Source organism: Dicentrarchus labrax, unplaced genomic scaffold, assembly GCF_905237075.1.
Source record: "Dicentrarchus labrax unplaced genomic scaffold, dlabrax2021, whole genome shotgun sequence".
Lineage (NCBI taxonomy): Eukaryota > Metazoa > Chordata > Actinopteri > Moronidae > Dicentrarchus > Dicentrarchus labrax.
The window spans coordinates 20,297,376-20,320,750 of NW_026136707.1; the positions used below are offsets into that span (position 1 = coordinate 20,297,376).

Below are 23,375 nucleotides of genomic sequence, written 5' to 3' on the forward strand. Positions count from 1 at the left end.
CTTCAAGCTGATTATATTGTATCAGAAAAGGATGAAATTTGTTGTTTTTTATTGATTTTATTGATATAAATGTAAATTCTACATGCCAACATTACAAAATATGTAACTAAAGTTTCTCTACTAATTGTGTAGGCTATTAACTTTTGACAAATGTATCTGTTTGCAGATATACAGTATTGCACAATTATACATACATTTTACTTTTTGATCATGTTTTCTAGAAACTATTGCTTCACATACAGTAAAGGAAGGTCAAAAGACTTCTACGTTGGGTCATCCGGATAGCTCATTTGGTAGAGCTGGTGCCCCATGTACCAAGGTATAGTCTTTGCTACAGCGGCCCAGGGAAAACCTAATTAGTAGATTATCATGCAAATTTCTTTGTAGATCTTCCTCAGACAACATGAAATATCACCAACATCAGAATAAAGAATATATATATATCATCTCCTGCATGTATTTTTGTCATTTTCAAGAAATGTATACAGCTACTTCAACTGTTGAAACACACATAATTAAAATGTTATTTTTGGTGACATTTTAAAAGTTTGCCTAAAATTTGTTTGACAGTTGGATGGAAACAGCTACTATCTCTTCCTGTGTTTATATCTCTCTGTTTTTTGTGTTTTTCCCTCAGAGGTGCAGGACTCACCATCTTGTGTTAATTTAAAGAGTTGGATGTCTTTAAGGACTGATTATCTTTAATTAACACAGTAAGATAGATGCTCATTCTATCTGCCTCTTATATCTGCCTTGTATTCTGTCAGGTTATTTTCACGGCTTATCACCAACTGCAATCTAATACAGTAATACACAGATGTGAAATGTTATACTGTAATATTGTTTTCCAAAACTGGATTCTAATTGTAGGCTTTTATTTGCAATCATTTACATAAACTAATTATACGTTTTTTAATTTTTCAGGAGGATCCCATACACTGATATCCCAGTGACTACTCAAGGAGTCCAGAGAAGAAAAGATTAACAATATACTGTATAATCCAAATATCAACAGTAACACATGGAGATATATCACAGGTGGACTTTGTTACATGAGTCAGGAAATGAAATGCTGTGTTGTCTAAACAACAGCAAACCATTGAATACTATAACTGTCCAATGAAACTCTGTTGATCGAAATGCCGACATTAAACATAACAAAAACTAAATGAAATGCGTCTATAATTCAGCTGATCGGCAAACAAGCATATTCAGTGAAACCCAAGATTTAGTTAAGCGATAAAGAATTTTGCATCTTTTACAACTTTTAAAAAATTCTCACTGTTTTCAATATCTGCAAATGATAACTATATGGTATTTGTAAGGTTGGGGAGAGACCATGGTTTTGGCAAATAAACTACGATTAAGGCATGGTTAGAGTTAGGCAACTAAAGCACTTATAAATTAGTTAATGGTAATGTCTGTGACAACATGCTTGTTCATTCACTACAGCAACCTCTATACCCTTCCTTTCTGCCTAGTTAAATGCGATACTGCTTCCTGTTAGCATTAGACCTTTTGTGAGGTCTGAAATTGTACAACATGGACATAATTCACGCGGAATGGACTGAATCATTATAATGTGTCTGCTTAAAGTATTGCATTAGAATGATGAAATGTAGTATTGATACATTTAGCAGTAAGCAATCAACCAAACAAGCTGCATCTCCATCATATCAGGAATGAACAACATTGACTGACTGTTATTCAAGCAATAATGCACTTCGCAATGTGCCAATATAGGCAAATAATGAATGATGCAGACTCCAATTTACCTTGTGATATTCCCTTTCCTAATTTTCCACATCACACCCCATAAAAGTGCATTTTTGAATCTATCCACGGCAACTAAGTGACCTCTCTCTAAATTCTTCTTGGTTACTGACCTTAGATTTTTACAGTAATTAAAGACTAATACTGGCACTGATAAACATATAATAATATTGTTATCCAAGAAAATATAGTTAAAGTAAAGGTGGGAAAAAAGGTGAACACAGAACACAGAGATTAATTACAGGGGGTTGGATGCTGCATCAGCAGCCAATTATCACCTAAGGAGAGTCAGTTGGCCCCTGTTGGTTAGTGGCTACCCTTCCTTCTTCTCACACCTCCTCCCAATATCAGTTGCCCATCAGCTGCCAGCAAAATGGATAGGAGCCAGGAAACATATTACCACCCAAATACACAGTGACAACAAATCTGGGGTCGCAGTAATAAACTCTAATCTATCAAGAAGAATGAGGGATGAAGGATGCAGCCTGGTCAGAGAGCTCTGCAGCACACTAAGAAAAGAGTGAAGGGACATCAAAGAAATGAGTGATGTGTCTAAACTTCATTCATCCAGGAAAAGTCTACAGTGATTTACTGGTGGCTGCTGGGTAGTTCCATGGGAGTAGCTGGGGGTTCAGTGGCTCATTCAGAAGTACTATCAAAGGTTTTTCTAGCTGATGTGGGAATTTGAACTGGACCACAACAGGAAATTTCTGTAAAGGTAAAAGAAGCTATGGTGCCTGTAGAAGAGGAGAAAGAGCAATGTGAGCAGAAGTGATGGACAGACGCAGGGACAGACAGACAGAGAGAGAGACAGAGAGTGGAGGGCATTTCGTGAATGGTTTCGGTGAACACAGATTCGCCTCTCATCAGCAGCCTGACCTCCTCTGACTTGGATGATCCTTGTCGTCATGGAGACTGGCAAAACAAGTGTGACACTTCTCTGCTCCCCCCCCCCGTAGCTGAGTGATGAAAATGAATGTGGCCCCAGGATCAACACGCTGCCATATTGGCAAAAAATCAATACTTTTTCCCTCTGTCTTGCATCGGTCCAGTAAGCTGTAACATATCAATCCATACGTGCGCGCAGTCTACACTAATCCTCCCAGTTTGTGTGTGTTGTGTGTGTGCATGCGAGGCAAGAGAAAAATGTTGCATTGAACAAAAGCTGCCCAGTGTGTTTGAACTGCTCCATTAAAACAATCTTTGTTTTTGATACAGAGAAGGAGAAAAAGAGCAAGCTGACTGAACACAGACTGGATGTCAGTCCAAGATGGAGGGGTTTTTGTTTTGTTTTGCTTTTCTTTAAATTCTGTTTTCTCATTACTGTGCCGAGCCCCAAGCAGTGAAGGGAAAAAACCGAACCAGAGCAACTGTGCCTGAGCCCAGGGGCCCCCAGGAGCCACGGGGGGTCCCTACTTTGATGGAGGCCTGAGCATCATTAGAACAGATAGCATGATGGGGTCAGAAACACACTGCTACCACTGCACCGCTTCTACAAACTCCTAGCAGCACTCTCACTGACAAATACAGACACCAAAATGTGCTCCCATCCAGCTATTTCAATGCGACTTATGATGTATCAAATATTTTCAAACTTGCTTACGGCGGAAATAAAGAAAACGTGCAGCTGTGGAAATGACTTCAAATACACTGACAGATAGACAGATAGAAAACAAAGTTTAAACAAAAACAAAAGAAACCCAAAGAACAGGACTTTAGAATATATGTGGATGGGTTAACAGAAAGCAGAAATTAATTATGTAACCCATTGCAGTTCTCTCCGAAAGTTCACCGTTCATGAAAAAATTAATGTGAGCGGTAGCGCTTCCTTTATGGGCATAATAAAAATTATACTGTTGTACTTAAATTTTTTAATAAAGTGACTGAGAACATTTAGGGAGACTGGCATATGTTAATAAGTCTGCAGGAGCAGCCTGTCTAAACAGCATTGGGGAGGAACAATCCTGCTCTAAACCATCCCTGGTACTCAAAGGTCAACCATATTTTTATAATAGCAGCCCTATGGCCAAATCTAAATCTGTCCTCAGAATATGGAGGCCGCCCAATGAGAAGGTGTGGGAGATAAAGTCTAATTCCTGCGCGAGGCATCGTTACGACACTGTCTTTATAGGTGAGCAGGATAGAAAAATGGGACTTGTGATACGCTTCTTGTTTTATAGGATGGCTTTAAGTAAATTTCTGTCAAGTGAAGAAGCAGTAGTATTTGTTAGCCTCAGTCTTTGTGCGTGTATATATGTGAGGACTTGATGATACATATTTTTACAGGCCAATATAGATATTACACACTAAAATCTGACTACTGTATGGGCAGTAGCTATTGTGGGTATGAGGGATAGTTATGGGACAATGAATGCTAAATTCTGCTGCTGCTGCTGCTGCAACAAACTTTTTGCATTTATCTCAAATGCTAAGCTATTGTAACAGTAGCACAAGTAGAGTATTTACCAATGCTTTTGTAACGTATTGCTACTATAAGCTCCTGGTCATTTCAGACCAAGTAACACAGTGTTACATTGAACAGAGGGAGTGTTTACTTATGAATTAAACCTTTTTTCATCTTTTGTAAGAGAAAGGTTGTTCTATTTCTTCTCTCAAAAGTTGGTCTTGCTTTAAAGACATGGCTAATCATTTCAGAAATATATTTAACAATATGATCATGTTAAGTCCTCCAGGCAGACTGAACCCTGAGGACACAAGACCTCCTGATAACTGTCTCAGGTTCAGATTTATCAGTCTACCTCAGTTCCATGTTACACAACTTATTGCTAGCTCTCAGTCATGTTTGGATGAATATAACTTTGAATTGAACTATACTATTCTATTTAAAGGTACAGTGAGTAACATTCCCATGTCATGGTGATGATGCAGTCACCAAAACTCTGTGATGAATGATTAGTCAGCCCATGTGACCATCATGTTTACTCTTGGTTTATTTGTAAAAAGCCTGTGTGAACACCAACTGGACCAGAACAGGCAACAGTGTATCTACTTTTTTATCATTTCTTTATAATACTACCATCTGCTAATCAGTATGGAATCATTTTAAACTGAATCATGTACGTCACATCAGAGGTAGATGACCGTTGCCTGTTGATACCTGAGTTTTAGCACACCCACTTATCTCTAAATTTCCACAGACTATATGTGTGTCTGCATGTTTGTGTTTATGTGAGAATGTATGCTGGGTGTTGATGTCGGGGCAGTAGGAATCTCTGATGGGTTGTCTGTGTGTGTGTGTGTGTGTGTGTGTGTGTGTGTGTGTGTTCCCCGGCGGTGATGAGACCCTGTCTCTGACACGATGCTGCTCTGTTAAGGTCAAGCCCTACAGAATGTCAGGGATGATGACACGCACTGAAAGGTTTCATCTAATCCCTTCATTTCCCCTCTTCCCCTCCGTCCCTCCAATCTGTCTCCCCCACCTCCTTCTCCGGCCCGCTCACTCACAAGACAAGACAGACATATACCGGCCTTCACCTAGAGTCTGCATCAAGACTCTTTGTGTATGTGTGTGTGTCTCTGTGTGTGTGTAAATAGCGTCAAGCCATGCCATCCCACTAGTAAGGCCAATTCAGAAATGCCTGAGGCCACTGTTTCTGTGTCTGTATGGTTGGCCTGGTCTTTACAACCCGCTGTCAAACATCTTTGCTTCAGTCTACAATGGCTGCACATTTACTGATACTTAGGTCATACTTGGTTGCTTTAATACAGTGGGTACTCTAGTGAATGCAACAGTAGAATAAGCAGCAATCATGGACATTCCCAGCGTGCATTTAATATATAATGATGTGCAAGAGATCTTTATTTCCCCATTCTAAAGATTACAACAGATTTGAAAACGGTTTCTAAATGATCTCAGAAAAGTCCTGATTTTAACTTTTATATTCATATAAGTTGACATCATCAATTTATTTCAAAATCTTTGCTATATTACCTTATATTTGCATTCAAGGCATTTAGCAGAATGGGCTTTCACAGTTGAATTACTCACTTTGAGAACAGTCCTTATGCAAAGTGCAGGAATAAGAGCTCTATAGGAAGGCATGAGGAATCCTGTGTGTTTTCAATCCCATATCTGATCCCTTCAGATCTGTTTGAATTAACTAAGTTAAATTCCTCCTCTTTTCACGTTTACAAAGAACGCCTCTTGACAGTCTTTGGTTGCATGTGAAAGCAAATCCAATTCTGTTATTTCTAAATAGCGTCAAATGAATTCAATTAAGCTGCCATGAAAAAGAATGTTATTTACACCGTATGAGATTACCTGGACTTAATTTCCTGGGGTTTTAAATAATTGACAAACAGCATGTGCGTACTTAACTAAGCCTCATATTATGCGCACAGTTGAACATGTCATCAGTTAATCTTAATGCTTTTTACTCCTACATTTCCCCTCATTTTTCCCTCTTTCCCTCGCTCGGCTGCTCCATAGTTAACACTTATTAAATTAGCAGTCATCCAGTGATCAAACAACAACCCTTTTCCGTCTAGCCGACTGAAAGACGGCAGAGGTCTTCTCAGCATCTGGTGAGATGCCTAGTTTGGTACAGATGAGCACAGAAGCCCTGCTAATTATGATATTACAATTCCCGTAAACTGTTTTGTGAAAGCACTACAGTTTGTTTTTAACTCTGGTAAGCAAAGAAACAATGCTGGATTCAAGATGCCTGGCTTCCCCAGCACCTTCTCAAACTGTCATTTATCCTCTCACCTCTGTGGATTGGGTCTGGATCAGTGGAGGAATGGCGGAGATGGAGAGAGCAGAGAGAAGGGGGGGAATGAAGGATTATATAAAGAAGAAGCAGCACTTGACGGTAACTGGTTGAGATTAGCGCCTTAGGGGTACAGCAGTGGCTGTGATTTTGATACTGCGCCCCCAGCTAAACGCTGAAGGCCGCCTTGCCTAGAGGAGTCTGCCTTCACCCACAGGCAGTCAAAGATTGTTTTCCTACCAGCATCTCCTCCTCCTCCTCCTCCTCCTCCTCCTCCTCCTCCTCCTCCACCCCACAGACACCTGTCATCTCCAATGTCAAAACTCACAGAAAGGAAAAGACAACGCAAAGAATAAACAAAAGAAACATGCTTTTTTAAAGGCACACTCTGCATACAGATCTGTGGGGGCGAGGCCCGGGCTTCACCTGCAGCAGCCTGAGCCAAACGTGTTCAAAGTCATGACAAACGGGGCTCTGCTGGCTATTTAGGATGAAGTCTAAATAATAAAACAAATATATTGTTCTTGCACAGTTATAAGCGGAGATTATCAATTCATTCAGCCATAATAGTAGCATATTTTCTACATGCACGAGTCTTGACTGCAAAAATGTTCAGTGTGCTACACGTTATGTTAGGTTAAATCAGATGTTCTTTATTGTCCCCAAAGGAAATTCATTTTGCTCAGGTCAGTACCATACTATTGCAATACTTAATACATATAACTATCAAATAAACACCACGGTACAGGTAACAGGAGACATAATTCTAAAAGACAAGATTTTTAAAATCGAAAACAATACCTTCTACAGTAATGAGAAATAATTCAATTATTGTGAACAAATAAAAACTGTCTTAACATAAATAAAAAAGTACAGAACAGTAACAAAATTCTAAGCAAGGCTGTCATGTCAAAGCTTGATCTACGACAACATTCCTGCTTACTTTGAGATCACCACACTCACAACACAATACGAATGTGCAATAAAATAAAATATGGAGAAGATAAGGCTCTGCTAATTATGGTCCAATGCAAATATTTTATAAAAGATTATAAAAGACTGCCCTGATGATGGTATAGTGACTGAAAGTTTGGCTTTATCATTAAATACTTGCACTGGACCTGATGAATGTGCAGAGTCTTATTTTCTTTATTCCCAATAAAACTACCAAACCAAACTTTCAACAGAACAATTTAGAGAGAGCATTGGCAGAGACTTTTCCTAGGGATTTCTTTCTTTCACGTTTTCCTTCCATAAAGGTGATAAAAAACAAGATCTATAATTTGAACTCACGCTGGCTTAGGAAAAGTCCTTTTTATCAAATCAAATGTGAACGACCTTTGCCGCCTTGAGGAAACACAGCTACCTGAGGAGTAAGAAACAGAAAACCCATCCTGGTGTGAAGTGGCCCTTGTTGTCCACGTAGTTAAGCAGAGGCATGAGATGACGTGACACTGGCAGCCCTGCCAGGCGGTGTTGTTGCAGCCAATGGGGGGCAGAGGACACAACGGAGAGTAATGGCTGCTACATGCCATCATCCTCACAGCGATAAAAACACACCGCCACGTTTCATCTGCTCTGTTTTTCTCTATTTTAATTCCTTCTGTTTGTTTGTTTGTTTGTCGACCTTGCCGTGTCAGCTGACCTTCCTCCATCCAGGACCCTGAAGAGAGGGGAAAGAAAAAAAAAAAACCAACCCAACAACAATGAGCAGGACGCTGACATTTCTGCACAGAGAAAGAACAAACAGCACATACAAAATGCCCCCCACTCCCCTCAGACAAATTTACTCAAAAATATGTGTGTGTCTTGAACGTCCGAGGCTGTCCGGCTTGCGGCTACCATTGCCAAGGAAGTGTCATGGGTGTCGTGACAACTTCAGCGACTGCGGTGCGATGGGTGACCCTCGGCCGGCAGAGGGGGGGCGCTGAATCCTCCACCCACCCTGGATCCTGACAGATGTCATATACCTCCTCCATGGGCACCTTCTGTTTCCTGTTCACCTTTCTCCATCCTGCAGCGTTAGGGCTCCTGTCTCCACCTCGTCAAAGCACACCCACATACACGCGCACACACACACACACACACACACACAGAGGGAGAGAGATAGACAGAGAAGGAGAGACATAAACTTGAGCGATAAGGGTTTTTTAACACCAATATTTTTGGATTGACAGTGCATTTTCAGTCGATTATACCGGAATAAATGTAAAGATTGAGCTTTTTCAACATGAATTTAACTCTTGATAGAGCATTTCCACCATCACATCATACTACAGCCAGCAGTATTCTTAATAAAAGCCCAACATTGGTCTCATACATCCGTTTAATTCTCATCATCTGCTTGTACTGACTCTGTTTATGCCTTTTGTTTAAATACTGTCTGCTTAACTTAAAAGGCAAACGTGCATCCTGCGCTCTCTGGCATTCATATCGCCTTCTCAGAGGACATTTCCTGTTATTTACCAAAGGCTTTTCTCTGAGAACAGTTGGTATTTTAGTCTTAGCACACCCCACTCAAAACCTGTTTGCACAGATTTTCCCAATCATCCTTCAGACCATAGTTTGACAGAGACACTTCAACAAAATGAGATTCTGCCTCGTTACGTTGTCTTATACTGTTACATCAAAAGTGTCACCGGCCCACTCCATGAATAACAAGTCTAACAAACCAAAAAGCCTTATGATATTAGATTTCCATAAACCTTCTGCTGACTGCCTCCTCGTAGGGATTGTGTATCATCCACTCAAAATGCTCTCCTAGATGGAAATGTGCAGACTAAATCTGATCATGGCGCTAGATAATGTTCACTTCTCACTCCTGAAACACAGACTCGGGTAGGAAACGGAGGGGATCCTGTGACTAACCCATCAATCATGCTGACGTTGTGCTCGAGTGATGGATATTCTAATTTCCCTTTTATATACAGGTGCAGAGGATGGATGGATGACGATTAATGGACGGGCAAGGCTGTTTCCAGAAAACAAAGAAAGGCGCAGCACGGCCTGCGGCGTCACTTTGGAGGGCAGGGAGCTACATTTCCCCATGTTTTGAAGATGATACCTCACATTTGGGACTTGATTTCCCTGTAAACACGAGAAGACAAAGTATACATCCTGAGGTGACAAAGGTGTTGCTAACACAACAATTGTCTTCCCTCCGGGGGGACCTACAACAGGTTCTGCAGTCACTTCTATGACAGCCCTCGACACCCTCGCCTCGCCTCATTTTCACGCAACCTGTTTCTCGCATTCTGTCATTGCTATCACCTCCATAATTATTCCTTAACTTTCACCCCACCTCAGACTGCTTCGACCGTAATTTATTTAAAAACGTCATCCTCCTCAGGCCAACTCTTTCAAGACGCTGTGCTTATCTGTCAAACTCTTCAAAGTCGGAGTCGTGCCAAACATCCTTTTGATGAAATCTTCTGACATATCGGCGCTGCAGGCTTGGATCTCTGAAGATGTCTCCTCAACAATCTCTTTCTTTTCAAGCACAACTTTCTTCTCTCTGTGTTTGGCTTTTAAGCAAACACCTCTTTCATAACGGTCCTTCCGTTTAACCGTTTGCACCGTGCTGGAGGTTAAATGGTTTCACCCCACTAATTGGCCAAAGACATGGCTGACATGGAGGCAAACAATGGGGAGTAAGGAGTGCCCCAGTCGTGTATGTTTTTACTGCAAATTAAAGGACAAAGTATTTTGCATTCATTTATAGGAATATTTACTGGAGCACTCACTACGCTCATTTTTGTTGGACATCAGTTGCAAACTATTTCCCCTGTGATTTCCAGTTTTTCCCTTCACAGTTGACATTGAACATGGGCATTCATAAACCATCCAGCGCTTTAGACTTTTCATAAGACTTAACAATCCAGCCTGAGATCTCTCTTCCACCTCTGTCCTTCTCCTTCTCTCTCTATCTCACTTTATCTCTCGCTCTCCATCCCTCCCTCCCTGTCCGAAGCTGTCCTCCCAGCCATCTGTCATGTGATGTTTATGGGCCCTTTTGCTTTTGTGTCCTGATGACCACTGTCACAGAGAGCTACCCATTACCGATGCGGTCTGATGAACGATGTTACCCAGACGCATTGCTGACACCCCTGTGTCCTTGGCCGCAGAGACGCTGCCTCGCTAGCCAGCTCAGGCCAGTAAAGAATGAGGACGGGGGGACCTGGGGGAGCTGGACTGAGGACCTGTCCGTCATCCTGCCGACAGGATGCTCATACCCCTCCCACCACCGTCTTCACTCTCCTCTTTATCCAACCAATGGAAATATGAGGCTGGTCAGCATGGCGATGGCGATGATGTTGTCATTAATCCTGAGGTGGTGAATAGTGCCCTTGCCTTTCACCTGAATATATATCTACATCTTAACAGACACAGTGAGGGACCCTCGCTCTTCCTCCAGAGGCCACAGAAGGTGCCCTAAAGGGTTAATGTAGGTGGAATGAGATGATGAATGTTGTTGAGTTTGATTTTATCTGTCAAATAGAAATGTTAGTGCTTGTTTTGATGTTTTATTCAATTGTGCAGCGAGCTAGAGTAAAGTTTTTATCATGGTGTGTTTATAGTGAAGCTGTTCTAATGTGATTTTTTTTTGTTTATCATGCAGTTATATCCTGTTTTAAAATTGTGTGCTTATTCGGGTTGCTCTTGAACTTGCCCACAAATTATCATCTGTCAAATACTGGCTGGGTAACAATGGTTTGATATACATGCCTGGATGTTTCCTACTGCAGTAAATACTGATCCAGTGATTTGAGGGACAAAAGATGTGTAGGTTAAAACCAGGCTGAATTTTGGTTAATACGTTACAGATGTCTTGTTTACATAGAACCATTGTTTTAAACACAGATAACTTACTATTTCTTACTGTTTCTTTTTCAAGTTGAAATATTCCGATACAAATGACTGTTTGAACAACTGTAATATCAGTGATTCCAAACCCTGGACTCAAGGTCCCCCGAAGGGTCTCACAACCCCTCAGGTTAAATAGGTATGTATATGATTTTAAACACATTTTTGGGGGCTTTTTGCCTTTTTTGGCTAGGACAGCTGAAGATAGACAGGAAAGGGGGAGAGAGGGGGACACACAGCAAAGGGCTGCAGGTTGGATTTGAACCCATGACCGCTGCAGCAAGGACACAGCCTTGGTACATGGGCCATAAACGCTGCCAGGTAAGCTATCAGGCTGCCTCCCTGTGCTCCCAAAAAAGTATTTTTTGACAAAAAAACAAACAAACAACTCAAGGTCCTTTGTTTTCCAGAGCTTTCAACCAAATCTTAGTCCTCCTAAGCTGCAGATATGTGTATGTTAACAGTCAAATGATTTGAATTTTTTCTCACTCTTCTCTAATCTTTGATCTTTATTGTAAAATAATAACTCAGATAACTCAAGCCAGTAATGCTTATTCAAATGAAATGGTCTCCGAAGGGCACATCACTGTTTGGTTGAACTGCTCACACATTTGCAGCCTGTGACAAGGGGTCACAAGAAGACTTTGCTTCATTTTTAAGAACCACAAACCAAAAAGGTTGTGAGCAGCTGACCTGGACCTTTGTTTATAACCAAATTTAGCCGGCTTTTAACCTACACCTTAAGTCATCTTTCGATCTGAAGATCACCAAATCAATGCTTGCTGAGTCACTAAAGTATAAAGATCAACCTTTTAAAAATTCTATGGGTTTGTCACCGGTGATTCTTACAGAAGAAAACAACAGAAAAGATAATCCTCTCACAATAGTGTAACATAATGTGAACAATCTGCTGGACAAAATAAAAATCTCATTTAATCAGTGAGGCCTTCTCTCCTCTTGTGTCACCTCCCTCCCTGGCTCCCTCCCTGTCTCTTTCCGACTCTCGTCGAACGTCTTTACTGGCCGGTGAAGCCGCTGATGAATTCTTAAGCAGATCACACTGATAATTGTATTTCATAACTGTCAGTTGTGCGAAGGCTGCCAGTGTGCCCAGGAGCTATTTGTGTCTCAGTATGTCCTCCACACACCTTCCTCCCCCCACTCTGTCCAACCCCCCAATCACCAGGGATGTGCTTACTGTCTCCGGCCCCGAATTACTCAATCAGGAGGACACATTTACGGATGACACCTTTATTACAATTAATCAGGGGAACTTGATTAAGAAAGTTATTCCTCCCCTTCATTGAGACTTACACAAGTGGTTCGGCTGCATATTGTAATTTATGTCCCACTGAGCTCTCGCGCCGCTGATAGACAGAAAAGCCGACAGATTGCCAGCCATACTGAGACACATGTGGACGTGTGAGGATGGGTGTTTGTGTGTGTGAGCCTGCAGCCCCTACGCACATCTACATTTCCAGAAACACATGCGCATCCACAAACAAACACATTCCCCTATCATTCTGTCATGCACAACTCAGGTTTCGCAAAGAGTTTAATAAATGACTTTAATTGGCTGTAGAGATGTGCTCGCTAAAGGAGGCTTGAATATTCCATTTCCCTTTCTTCTTGTCTCTTTCTCTCACTCTCCCCCTCTTTAACACACACACACACACACACACACACACTCTTGAATGAAGCCATCTCTTTACCTTTACTCACAGTTCCTGGGTCTGCTGTGGCTAATTAGTCGAGTGGGGTTTTAGGTTTGGTAATTAGGCAGAGGTAGGAGTGACGGGGGCTCGGGGAGTTGGGGAGTTGAGGGGGTCTGACTGACTTGCAGAGAAAGAAACTGGACTGTCTGGATCCTGGCAGCACCAAGCAGCCAGCCAGTGTCCCTTAGGCGCCTGGAGGTAGACTACTATCCCACACTATGAGGGTGATGTCTTTGTTATGTGCCACATGTTACAAGAAGGGGAAACTGTGGAAAAAGAGGGTTTAGTGGAAAAAAAAAAAAAAAACAGAGAAAGAGACCTTTTGAGAATTTCACTATCTTGAATGTTAAAGTGCAACAATAAAAAAAACATATCTTGACTGTGGTCTTGGATTGAAAATTTAAATGCAACAGAAAGTTTCAAGAAGTTTGATTTCTTGTTGTGTGTTGTTGGGTCTTTGTTGTTTTTTTTCTTACAAATTTACAAAATCCAAAAGACATTTTCATTTTAAAGCGATAATATTTAACCTTTGCTGAGTAGAAACCACTATGGCCACAAGTGACAATTACATCCTAACTAACACAGTGAAACAGTAGCACAACTATACTGACAAAGTAATGTCAGATATACAGCAATGCCTCCCTTTAGTTTGCTAACATTAGCGACCATAAGCTACTGGTCATTACAGACCAAGTCAGGCTGTAGCAACAAAACACCTTAATGTGTTTGAATGAACACGAGTGTGCTTTAATTGTTTAATGAGTTTAACTTTTCATTTGCAGGAGGAAGGGTCTTCTTTCAAAAGCTACATAGTCTCGCCACCAATATCATCAAATCACAGAAAATCATACTATTTAATTGGTAATGATATTGGTAGTTACATTAACTATAAAATAACCATTCACAAGGAAATAACAATTGTACTCTCAAATGAAAACCAACACATTCACCATTTTTTCCTTTCTGTGAAATCTGATTAATTTTATAATATTTGTTATTATCTATGCTCTGCATTTAAATCCTTCACATTTACATCAGGTTAAAAAGAGTAAACTTAGTCCACCCTTTATTACTTCCATATACATAACTATCTAAATTTAACTGGTGTGTTAATGACCCTTTCTGAGGAGAAGTAACCTTTGACTAAAATGAGAGAGACAGAGATAATTCCACGACTGAAGAAATCTTTCCGAAGTTTTACAATCACACAAAAGTCTGTCAAAGCTTCTGAAGACCTTCTCTATCTTTAATGTCTTGTTTACTCTCCACAGTTCCAGCTTCAATACGTTGCCAGTTAGCAGCCTCCGACTGCAACACAATCCAATTAAATAAAGAGTGTTGTCTCTCCAGGTTCCTGTGTTCTCTAATTGGGGCTGTGACTGCTCACTAATCAGCGGAGGTACAGGTAGGCCCTGGAGGACGCCGAGACGAGGCCTCTCCTGGTAATTGAAGAGATGCTAAACCTGGCCTCCTCCTCGCTGTGCAACATGGATGCACACAGTACTCAAGCATGCTAAATTCATCTAAACGTCCACGTGCATCATCACGTCTCTCACCTTTTCGTGTGGCTGGCATGTAAGAGCTTGCTTTTGCATCATAACGCCTGACCAAACAGTGGTGTTACAGAGGTGATTGCAATAATTTAATGATTGTGTGTCAGATAATCTAAATTTTCAGTGTTTCTTCTTTAATTAAGATATTAATTTAATTCATACCAAGTTAATTCAAAATCTCATATGTCAACAGTTTTAGCTGGCGTAATAAGCTAAAGGTTGTATGTGTGTGTGTGTTTGATGATGGTCAGATGTGATGATTTCAAGATGTACCATACCTCTACCTCAGTGAGTCAAAATTTGAAAGGGTTGGGATCATTTTAACAAAGACAAAGGAAAGAAAGGGAAGGCTAATTTAAGAAAAGATGTGACTTCTGGGAGTGGTTTCTGTGTCTGTCTAATAACAATAATGACACTATATCATATTAACAAAAACATTGCACGGCTTTCTAATAAGAAGTTTAGTGGATATAAGCAGGCTTGAAAAATTGGGAGGGAAACTAAGGGAAAAGGTAATAAAATATATTAAAAAGTGAGAAAAATGAATGGCCAGAGGTAGTTCTCTAAATGAATCATTTTCTTGTTGTTGTGTGTAAGTAATAATTTAAAAAGTGATACTTTGATTTCTTCATAGTTTGTGGTTAATACTCATCACAGCTCATTTTTATTTGGATAACTACCTCTTATAAAAAACACACAGTGTATGTGAAAGATATAAAACTTCAAACGCTGACTTCCTACACTATGGATTCAACATGGCCTTGGCCTGGTGTGTTTCTGATTTCCTCCACCGTCTGGTGAAGGTAGCAGCTTTGCATGCTGGGGTCACACCTGTAACGTATTTCACACTGGGTTATATTTTGAGTGGCCACCTGGATGAGGAAATAACATGTTCACAGTGCATGAACACTACAGCCCTCCCTGCCAGGTAGGAACAGGTGTTTGTTTTACACAACATACAGCACATTAATACAACATGGAGGGCTTCAATATACAGTGTCTCATTTCTGCTTATTGCCTTTTTTTATTTTATTTTTTTTAAATGGGTACTAAAATGTCCAATCCCGTGAGATTTTGGGAACTTTCCACCTATTGAGGCTTTTAAAGTTGTAACAAACACTTATCTTTTAAGTCTAATCTTTAGATTTTGTGGAAATGAGCTGCCGTGCGATTAAACACCCTAACATACTGTATGTTGTGCTGCTTTCTTTCTTGTTTCCAAAACTAAATTAAATACAAAAAATGGAAATGAAAAAAAAAAAATGTCAAAGGGCATTCCACAATACATTCACTATAAGTGATTTTTTTTACTCGCAGTGGGGGGAAAGTAATGGCATTTTCTAGTCCAACTCCTGGTTAGCTGGACTAATTTTTTTTATTATGTGCAGCTTCTGGGCATGTGAATGGAAAGATTGATTGTGTGAATGCCGTTTCTGTCAGCCACAAACAGGCAATGAAATACCAAGCACACCTGGAGCAGCACTCACTTTTGACAAGCACATACCAATGTAAGCCCCTATTAGAAAAACAATGAAGTCTATCATAAAACATTTATGGTAGATAAAGTGCGTGAGAGTGCTAAAAGCAAGCGCATTATGGCAGCAGGTCTAAAATAATTTCAGAGGTGGACCAGAAGGTGGGAACATAAGATTAGGAAACACTGTAAAACATATTTTCTGGGTGAAATTACAGAGCCTACAGTTTCTGATTTTTAATCAGAATATTTATGCAATATTATCATCAGTGCATAGTTATTAGATTATTTTTCATCCTAAATTCAGTCTTACAAATGAGGGACTCCTTAATCCTCACATAAATAATAGTAAAATATACCTTTGTACTTCACTTAGTTTCTAGAACCATGATAGCAGAAAAATAAAGTTGCTCATTATGTTTATTCATAAAATAATTTACTTATAGTGCTATATCAATCATCTTACAAAAATAAAGAACATAATCTGTATTTTAATTTATTAGTCCTACATTTTGATCATTTGAATTCAAGTATGATTTTTTTTTTTTTAGTGCATTAACAATCAGTTAGATCACAGCTTACTATTACTAACAGAGGGTGGTGCCACATCCACCACCACCTTGCCCAGATTTTTCCCAGCATACATGTAGTCCACAGCCCGGAAGACTGACTCCAGGCCTATGAACCTCCCCTCCTCTGCCATCTCCCCACCATCCACCTCACACACTAGCTTCCCTTTGACAAACATCTGCATCATGCTACCCAGAGCCTCCCTGTAGTCACTGAGGAAGTGGGGCAGGAAGAAACCCCGAATGCTGGCCGACTTCTGCAGCAGCTTGACTGGTAGTGTTCCCCCTTTGAAGGGCGGGATTCCTGATGAGGTCTGGTACCCTGAGATGAAGCCAATCACTATCAGCCGGCCCTTGTTGGCCAAACTGTTCACTGCGAGTTCTAAGACGCTGCCTCCAACTGACTCATACACCACGTCTATGCCTTCTGGGTACTCTTTCCTCAGCGTCTTTGCCAGGTCTTCCGTGGTGTAGTTGATCGGCCTGTCACAGCCAATGGATTTAAGGAAGCCAGCTTTCTCATCGGATGAGCAGGTCCCAATCACGTGACAACCGGCCTGTTTGGCAAACTGCACGGCAAACTGTCCCGTTCCTCCTGCAGCAGCTGTGACCAGGACCGTCTCACCTTTGGCCAGGTCCCCCAGACGTTTCAAGGCGATGTAGGCCGTGGCGCCACTGACCAGCAGGGTGAGGAACTCTGCCTTCACCGCGGGGACAGGCACACTTTCCTTGGCTGGCACCACCGTATACTCAGCAAACGCACCGCTGCCGAAGTAGGCCACAGTGTCCCCGATGGTGTAACGGGAGCTGGCGCTAAGGCCGAGGCCAACAACCTCACCAATACCCTCGAATCCGGCATCGAAGGGGGGCTTCACCGAAGGGTCGTAGCGGCCTGCAGAGTAGTTAATATCAGAGGCGTTGATACCCACAAAACTGAAATACAGACACAGAAAAACAAAATTTGTGGATTAAAGAGGAGAAAAATAAACAGTTGTGTGTGCCTTTTGGTTCACGTCACCATATAACATTCACAATCATGTACAGAAACATTTATGTGGTCATTAACTGAAGGTCAAGACTTCAGCTTCCTTCTCTAGACATGTCTGCACGGGGCAAAAACACTCTGGTTTGTTTTGGCAATGATTCCTTTTTCTCTGGAAGAGAACAGTCCTGCACTGACAGGGAAAGGTTTGTATCACAAAACACATTGCATGATGTCATGATTCATTGTCTTCAGAGACACCCACAACAAACTGCACTTTTAAAATCTTAGATAGTTGCTTCTTGCCTCAACACGAAGACGGCTGTTTTCATCTTACTTTAGGAACATGTTGGAAACAAATATGTGAGAAAGGAATGTATAAATAAATCATTTACTGTCTTTTAGAGCGGCATGCATGCTGTGCCTCATTACTGTGCATGTCACACGTGTACTTTGAGCTGGTAGATAATGCTTCTGTGGTTTATAGATGGGTCACAATGATAGAACAAAACACCTTGATTTGACTACTTTACATCCATGGAATCCGTTTTGTACATAACTGAAAATACTGAGCTTAAATAAATTCAAATGAGCTGATATGGGACAATAAAACCACAATCTGTTCAAACAAAAACCTTTAAATCTAATTATCAGCACGCCAAGATGATTTTCAGCTAATTTAAAACCCCAACAAGCATTATAAGGTGTCACTGATATGTGTGATGACAAATACTAAATGAGATGTTAAAAGTTTCAAGGCCTATATTTTTTATTTAAAGCAAAACTGAAAATCTAATATACGCAGCTTATTAGTTTTTGGGTGCATTCTCATCAACAAATATCAAAAGAGAACGTATAATTTTGGACCAAAAGCACCTAGGATGGTCGAGTCCCAAAAACATAATTAAAAGCATAATCACATAATTTGGTTCCACTTTTGCCTTTCATGTGCAGGTCATGCATTTGTATACATTTCTGAAAGTTTTACTCAGAAGTGAACACATGGATCAAAACTCAAGAATCTTGAGACTTGAAGATTTACTGTATGTTGAAAAGATCTGCTTCAATGCTGTCACCAGTAACATCTGAAATAAAGGAACAAAAAAAAGATTCATTTCGTCCTTGTGAATTAATCCGCCTCTTCACTGCAGTCATGATCTTTTCAATTATCAATGTCTCACTCTGAGATTCCTCGTTTAACACTTTCATATTTGGTATTTCATTAGAATTGCACTGATGCTGTGCAACATGGGACAAGTGCTTCTCAATTTGCACCACGAATTCCACAAACAGAAATATGTATTTTCTGTTAGTTAGTTAAATCTTCACTGATCCCATGCCGGTGATGCCTCACTAATACAACCAACCTAACGGTCAAAGGTCTTGGTTCACAAGCTCACGCTGATCACTGTGTGAGCGAGACAATCACGTACTATGTTTCCACTCAATCTGACGGACAATATATATATTTTATTGGCAGTAAATAGCTAAATAAACCTTGAGTTGCATTGGTGGAACAGTTAAAATCAGATCAGGCATACACACAGTCTGTAATGTAGTAGTAAATCAAAATTAGGGTAAGATATTACCTCCGGCTGGAATCAGAAATAGAATCAGAAATCCTTCTACTTTCAAAGAGAGCATTCATTTATGTCTTTTCCACCTTACAGGAGCAAATGTAGTCTAAAGCTATTTATGAATTTATATAATAATCACTGGCTGTGTGTGTGGGGCTAAAAGAGGCATGGAGACTGACTCCAGGTGGGTTCACTCTCCCCTACAACCGTGCACACACTGCTGGATTCTGCAGCTGCGAATGAGAGAAATGATACTGCAATTCCCGCGCCATGTAACACTGCATCTCCTTCTCCATCATCTCCATCTCTGGATGCCAGTCTGAGCCCCCCCTCCATGACTTTCTGTTTGCAGTTTGGTGACGTAGAGAGACAGGAGGACAGAGAGAGAGAGAGAGAGAGAGAGAGAGAGAGAGAGAGAGAGAGAGAGAGAGAGAGAAATGAGAGAGAGGGGGGGGGGAGAGAGAGAGTGCCGAGATGGATTGATAGACAAATGCAGAGAGGGCGGAACTTGGAATTACAGTACAGCGCTTATTCCTCACGTATTTTGCCATCTTGTGATGATGATGATGATCGCAGGTGCTGGACATGGGTAAATCGAGGTAAGCGGAGCCCTTTATACAACTTCTCAACATTAGTGTGATAGATCGACATCAAATAATGATCCACAAATAGACCCATGACACGCTCTGGGTCACCTATTGCTATTCGGAACGCGCAGGGAGAGAGCACTCGCGTCTGTTTCTGCCCACCTTTCAAAAACAACAACTTACCGATTTCTGACGAGCAAGTCCGCGTCTCCGGGTGTCGGAACCGCAGCGGTTTGCATAGAAACGGCCTCTCTGAAATTAGGACTAAGCTTGTTTACGACCAGCTTTTTCATGCTGCTCGGTATGGAGGATCCTTTAAAATCCATGAAGTGCGCTGAGTAGGACATATCTATGATGAAGCGCCGCGCAGTCGGGTGAACTCCTGAAAGTGCGTCGGTGCCTCTGCGCCCCCCGCCGATTACCGATATCGCTCTCTTGCCGTTTCTCACCAACAGCGGGCTGAACATGGCTCCGAAATGTGACAAAGTTCACGGACAACTTGACGTACGTTTGTGGCAGTAACAAGCCCGACTGCCTTCAGCCTGCGCTATAGGCTTTTCCCACCCTTTGCACATGCACAGCGTGCAGGCCGGCCCGGGCACAGGCGTGCTAAACGCGCTGTTAAACAAAAATCAGAAACCGCGATTCTTTGAAGCGGGACTCTCGGTTACTTAAGCAGAAATAAACAAGAAGCATCGAATCCTGTATTTAGGATTAAAAACGTTGCACTGGTGCAGCCCTTGTAAGTAGCACAGCAGCGCCCCAGACTTGTCGTCGGAGTCCCTCCCCTTCCCGGACACAGCGCTCACTTCCTAGTAAGGTGAAACAAATCAATCCTCATCTCCCAACATATCCTCAACCGTTTTCCTCCCACGAAAACAACACCAGCCCCGACGTATTTCCTCCAAATATCTTGAAAATACTAAACATAATCACTGAGCGTGTTGCGCATATGCGCTCCCGTTTAATTCGCGTTTTTATGGTGGAGGGATCCGTAGCCGAAACATATGTTTGTGGCCACATGTTACACCTGTAACCAAAGCCTGCATCAGCGATTTGTGAAAGTGTGTGGTTCGCATTGCGCTCTCGCACGTTTCGTGTAGCAGTTACCATCTATTGTCACCTGACAAAATGTCATTTTCTGGAAGAATCGGTGCTATTCAGAATAATCATGTAACACTGTTACTACAACATATTGGACCGTTGAACCCTCGTCCCACCCCCAGTGGGAGTCGAACCACTAACTCGTGCTGTGTCTGTGCCACGCTTTTATACGCTAAACGTGACATTTAAGTTGTAACAAGCTCATTGTTGAGTAGTACTTGTTGTGGTTTGCGATACATGTTCACATTAAGTTTGGCTTTAGTTGATCTCCCGTTAAGTTCCGAAAGGATCCTTTCCTTTGTCGGTGGTTTGGGTATTTTTTTTTTTTTTTTTGTTGGAGCAAAGGGAGAAGGAGAGAGAGAGAGGGGGGAAAACAAGACAATTAAAAAGATTGACAGGTAGGCTCCTCTGTCAGGGGTGACGCTTGTGGAGAGGGGAGGAGTAAAAATGTAGCAGGAAAAGCCACTCGATGCGTCTGTCTATCAGTTGAGACTGTCTGAAACAGCTTCTGGATCCACCGCGTTTCCATTTTTTTCTTTTTCGGAGACCTCGGAACAGTCCCTGGAGTTTTCCTCCCTCTTTTTGCCTTTTTAAAGAGACAAATATTTGAGTCCATGTCGACCTGATCTGTTGTTGGCGAAGCTTGGATGCGCCTGCGTCTTGTTTGTTTCCCCTCTCTCTCAAGTGATATCCTCTCCACCGCATCAGCCACCCCTCCAAAAAAAAAAACCCGACTCTGTCCATGATGCGATGAGATGAGCGGTGGAAATTATTTCCACGACTCTTAAAACGTAAGTAAGAGAGAAAGCCTGATCGTCCCATTTATTTTTTTCAATGGGAGAGCAGGAGGGAAGGAGGGGAGGGAGGAAAAAGTCTCCGCCGGACTGGTGAGGCTGGATCCGGGCTGAGGTGGCGTGGTGGTGACGGGACTGACATTAACCCATCTAATGCCTGTCTGTCTATTTTCTCCTCTCCCCTTTCTCTGTTTCAGGTCTCTGGCAAAAGAAGAGAAGGAAACGCAAGGATACATTACTTATCAGAGCTGTGCAGTGCGCTCACACGGGACTTATTTGTTTGGTTACCGCCAGAGTTTATTTATTTTTTAGTCTTGGTGTGCGTAAAAGGCGCAGCAAAGTACCGTCCCCCTCCAAACAGCACTGGAGATTAGGGGGATTTTTTTTCCAGGGGGAGTGAACTGAAAACTTGGGTTTCAAGGTGCTTTTCTTGCTGCTGCTTCTTTTTTTTTACCCTGCCATGAGAGACATGAAGGAAGATGATCGTTGATGGACATGAAGGTGTCAGGAGCTGGCCGAATCCCTTCGTAGTTTCTGTGCTTATTGTCAAAGCCGATCCAGAAATCAAGTCCAAAAAAGAGCAGCCAGTTTGAAAAGAAGACATTTTCAGCTCCGAGATCAGAACCCCTTCCCCCGAAAAACGGGATGATTTTCCAAAACTGAGAGACTTGATTTGTTTGTAATACCTGCATGAGAAGCACCGTGGAGAGTGACGGTCACTATGCCGAGGAGAAAGCAGCAAGAGCCGCGGCGATCAGCAGGTATAACCCGCCCCTCTATAACGACCATTTCCCATCCCAGTAGCCAACTAGTTTTTATTTACAAGTACCAAATGAGAATATCTCCTTCCACATCACATTCGTTACTTGTGCTGCATGCTGAGATTTATTTTACAACTCTGTTTTAAATTACATTTGTTGTGTTATTAACACAGCGCGCAGTTCAACCCCTGACCCACAGTTGTGTTTAAAATGTGTCTAATTGCGCAAATGACGCACATGTCTGCGCAATGCCACTTTGAGATTTTTTTTTATCCTCCTTTGCCAGGAAAGTTCTCTTAAGAATGGTGAGATAAACTAAATGGCATGTTATGGGGGATAAAAGGGAGCTTTTGAGGTTCAAGAGTGAGTAATGATGAATAATTGACTGGGAAAGAAGGGGGAGAAAACTGGTGAGAGCCGGTTTTTCCTTTCTTTCTATTTTATTAGAGGATTGCCATCCTTGATTTGATGCGTGATTGATCGCCTGTCATGTGGCAGTCTTTGATCTATTCATCCCTGATAAACATCAATAAATCCTTCCATGAAGACAGGCATGCCTTTGGTATGTTTAGCCACTCACACACAACAACCCTCCTGTTGTCTCAACCAGGAACTGAAAAGCAAAAAAAAAGTTGAGAATTATGGTAGAAAATCACCTAATTTTATTTTAAGGGTAGGCGCTAAAAGCAGATGAAAGGACGGTGTGTATGTTGAATAGATCAGAGGGAAACTCAGTCCAAACACTCCTTTTTAATCAGGTGTTTGATTCCCCTCATATGCCTTTTCTTCACACAGATAAATGTTGAGTGTTTTTTTTTTTTTTTTTGCGCGTTCGCATCCAAATTCACCCCACATTCACAGTAAGAATCAGTCCAGTAATGAAATCAATATCC

General features: G+C 41.5%; 2 protein-coding genes across 4 annotated transcripts in view; one reads left to right on the plus strand and one right to left on the minus strand.

The window, feature by feature from the left end:
- LOC127367146 (teashirt homolog 1) overlaps positions 1-23,375 on the plus strand; it is a 197,509-nt gene that overhangs the window by 141,681 nt on the left and 32,453 nt on the right. Inside the window, exons 1-2 of one of the 3 annotated variants that reach the window (XM_051406735.1) lie at positions 19,718-19,835; positions 21,919-22,482. The exons of 1 other annotated variant lie outside the window; for it this stretch is intronic. In XM_051406735.1, coding sequence (XP_051262695.1) covers positions 22,443-22,482 — 40 coding nt within the window. In that variant the 5' untranslated portion in view covers positions 19,718-19,835; positions 21,919-22,442. Of the gene's footprint in view, positions 1-19,717; positions 19,836-21,404; positions 21,719-21,918; positions 22,483-23,375 lie in introns of those variants that run through there. One more of the 3 variants, XM_051406733.1, reaches the window with a different exon arrangement.
- On the minus strand, positions 16,511-21,038 carry LOC127367149 (prostaglandin reductase 3). The gene is made up of 2 exons (XM_051406747.1): positions 20,007-21,038; positions 16,511-17,610 (listed from the first exon to the last, which is right to left on the minus strand). Exons 1-2 carry the CDS (start codon positions 20,288-20,290, stop codon positions 16,680-16,682), a joined length of 1,215 nt encoding a protein of 404 aa, XP_051262707.1. The 5' UTR covers positions 20,291-21,038; the 3' UTR covers positions 16,511-16,679.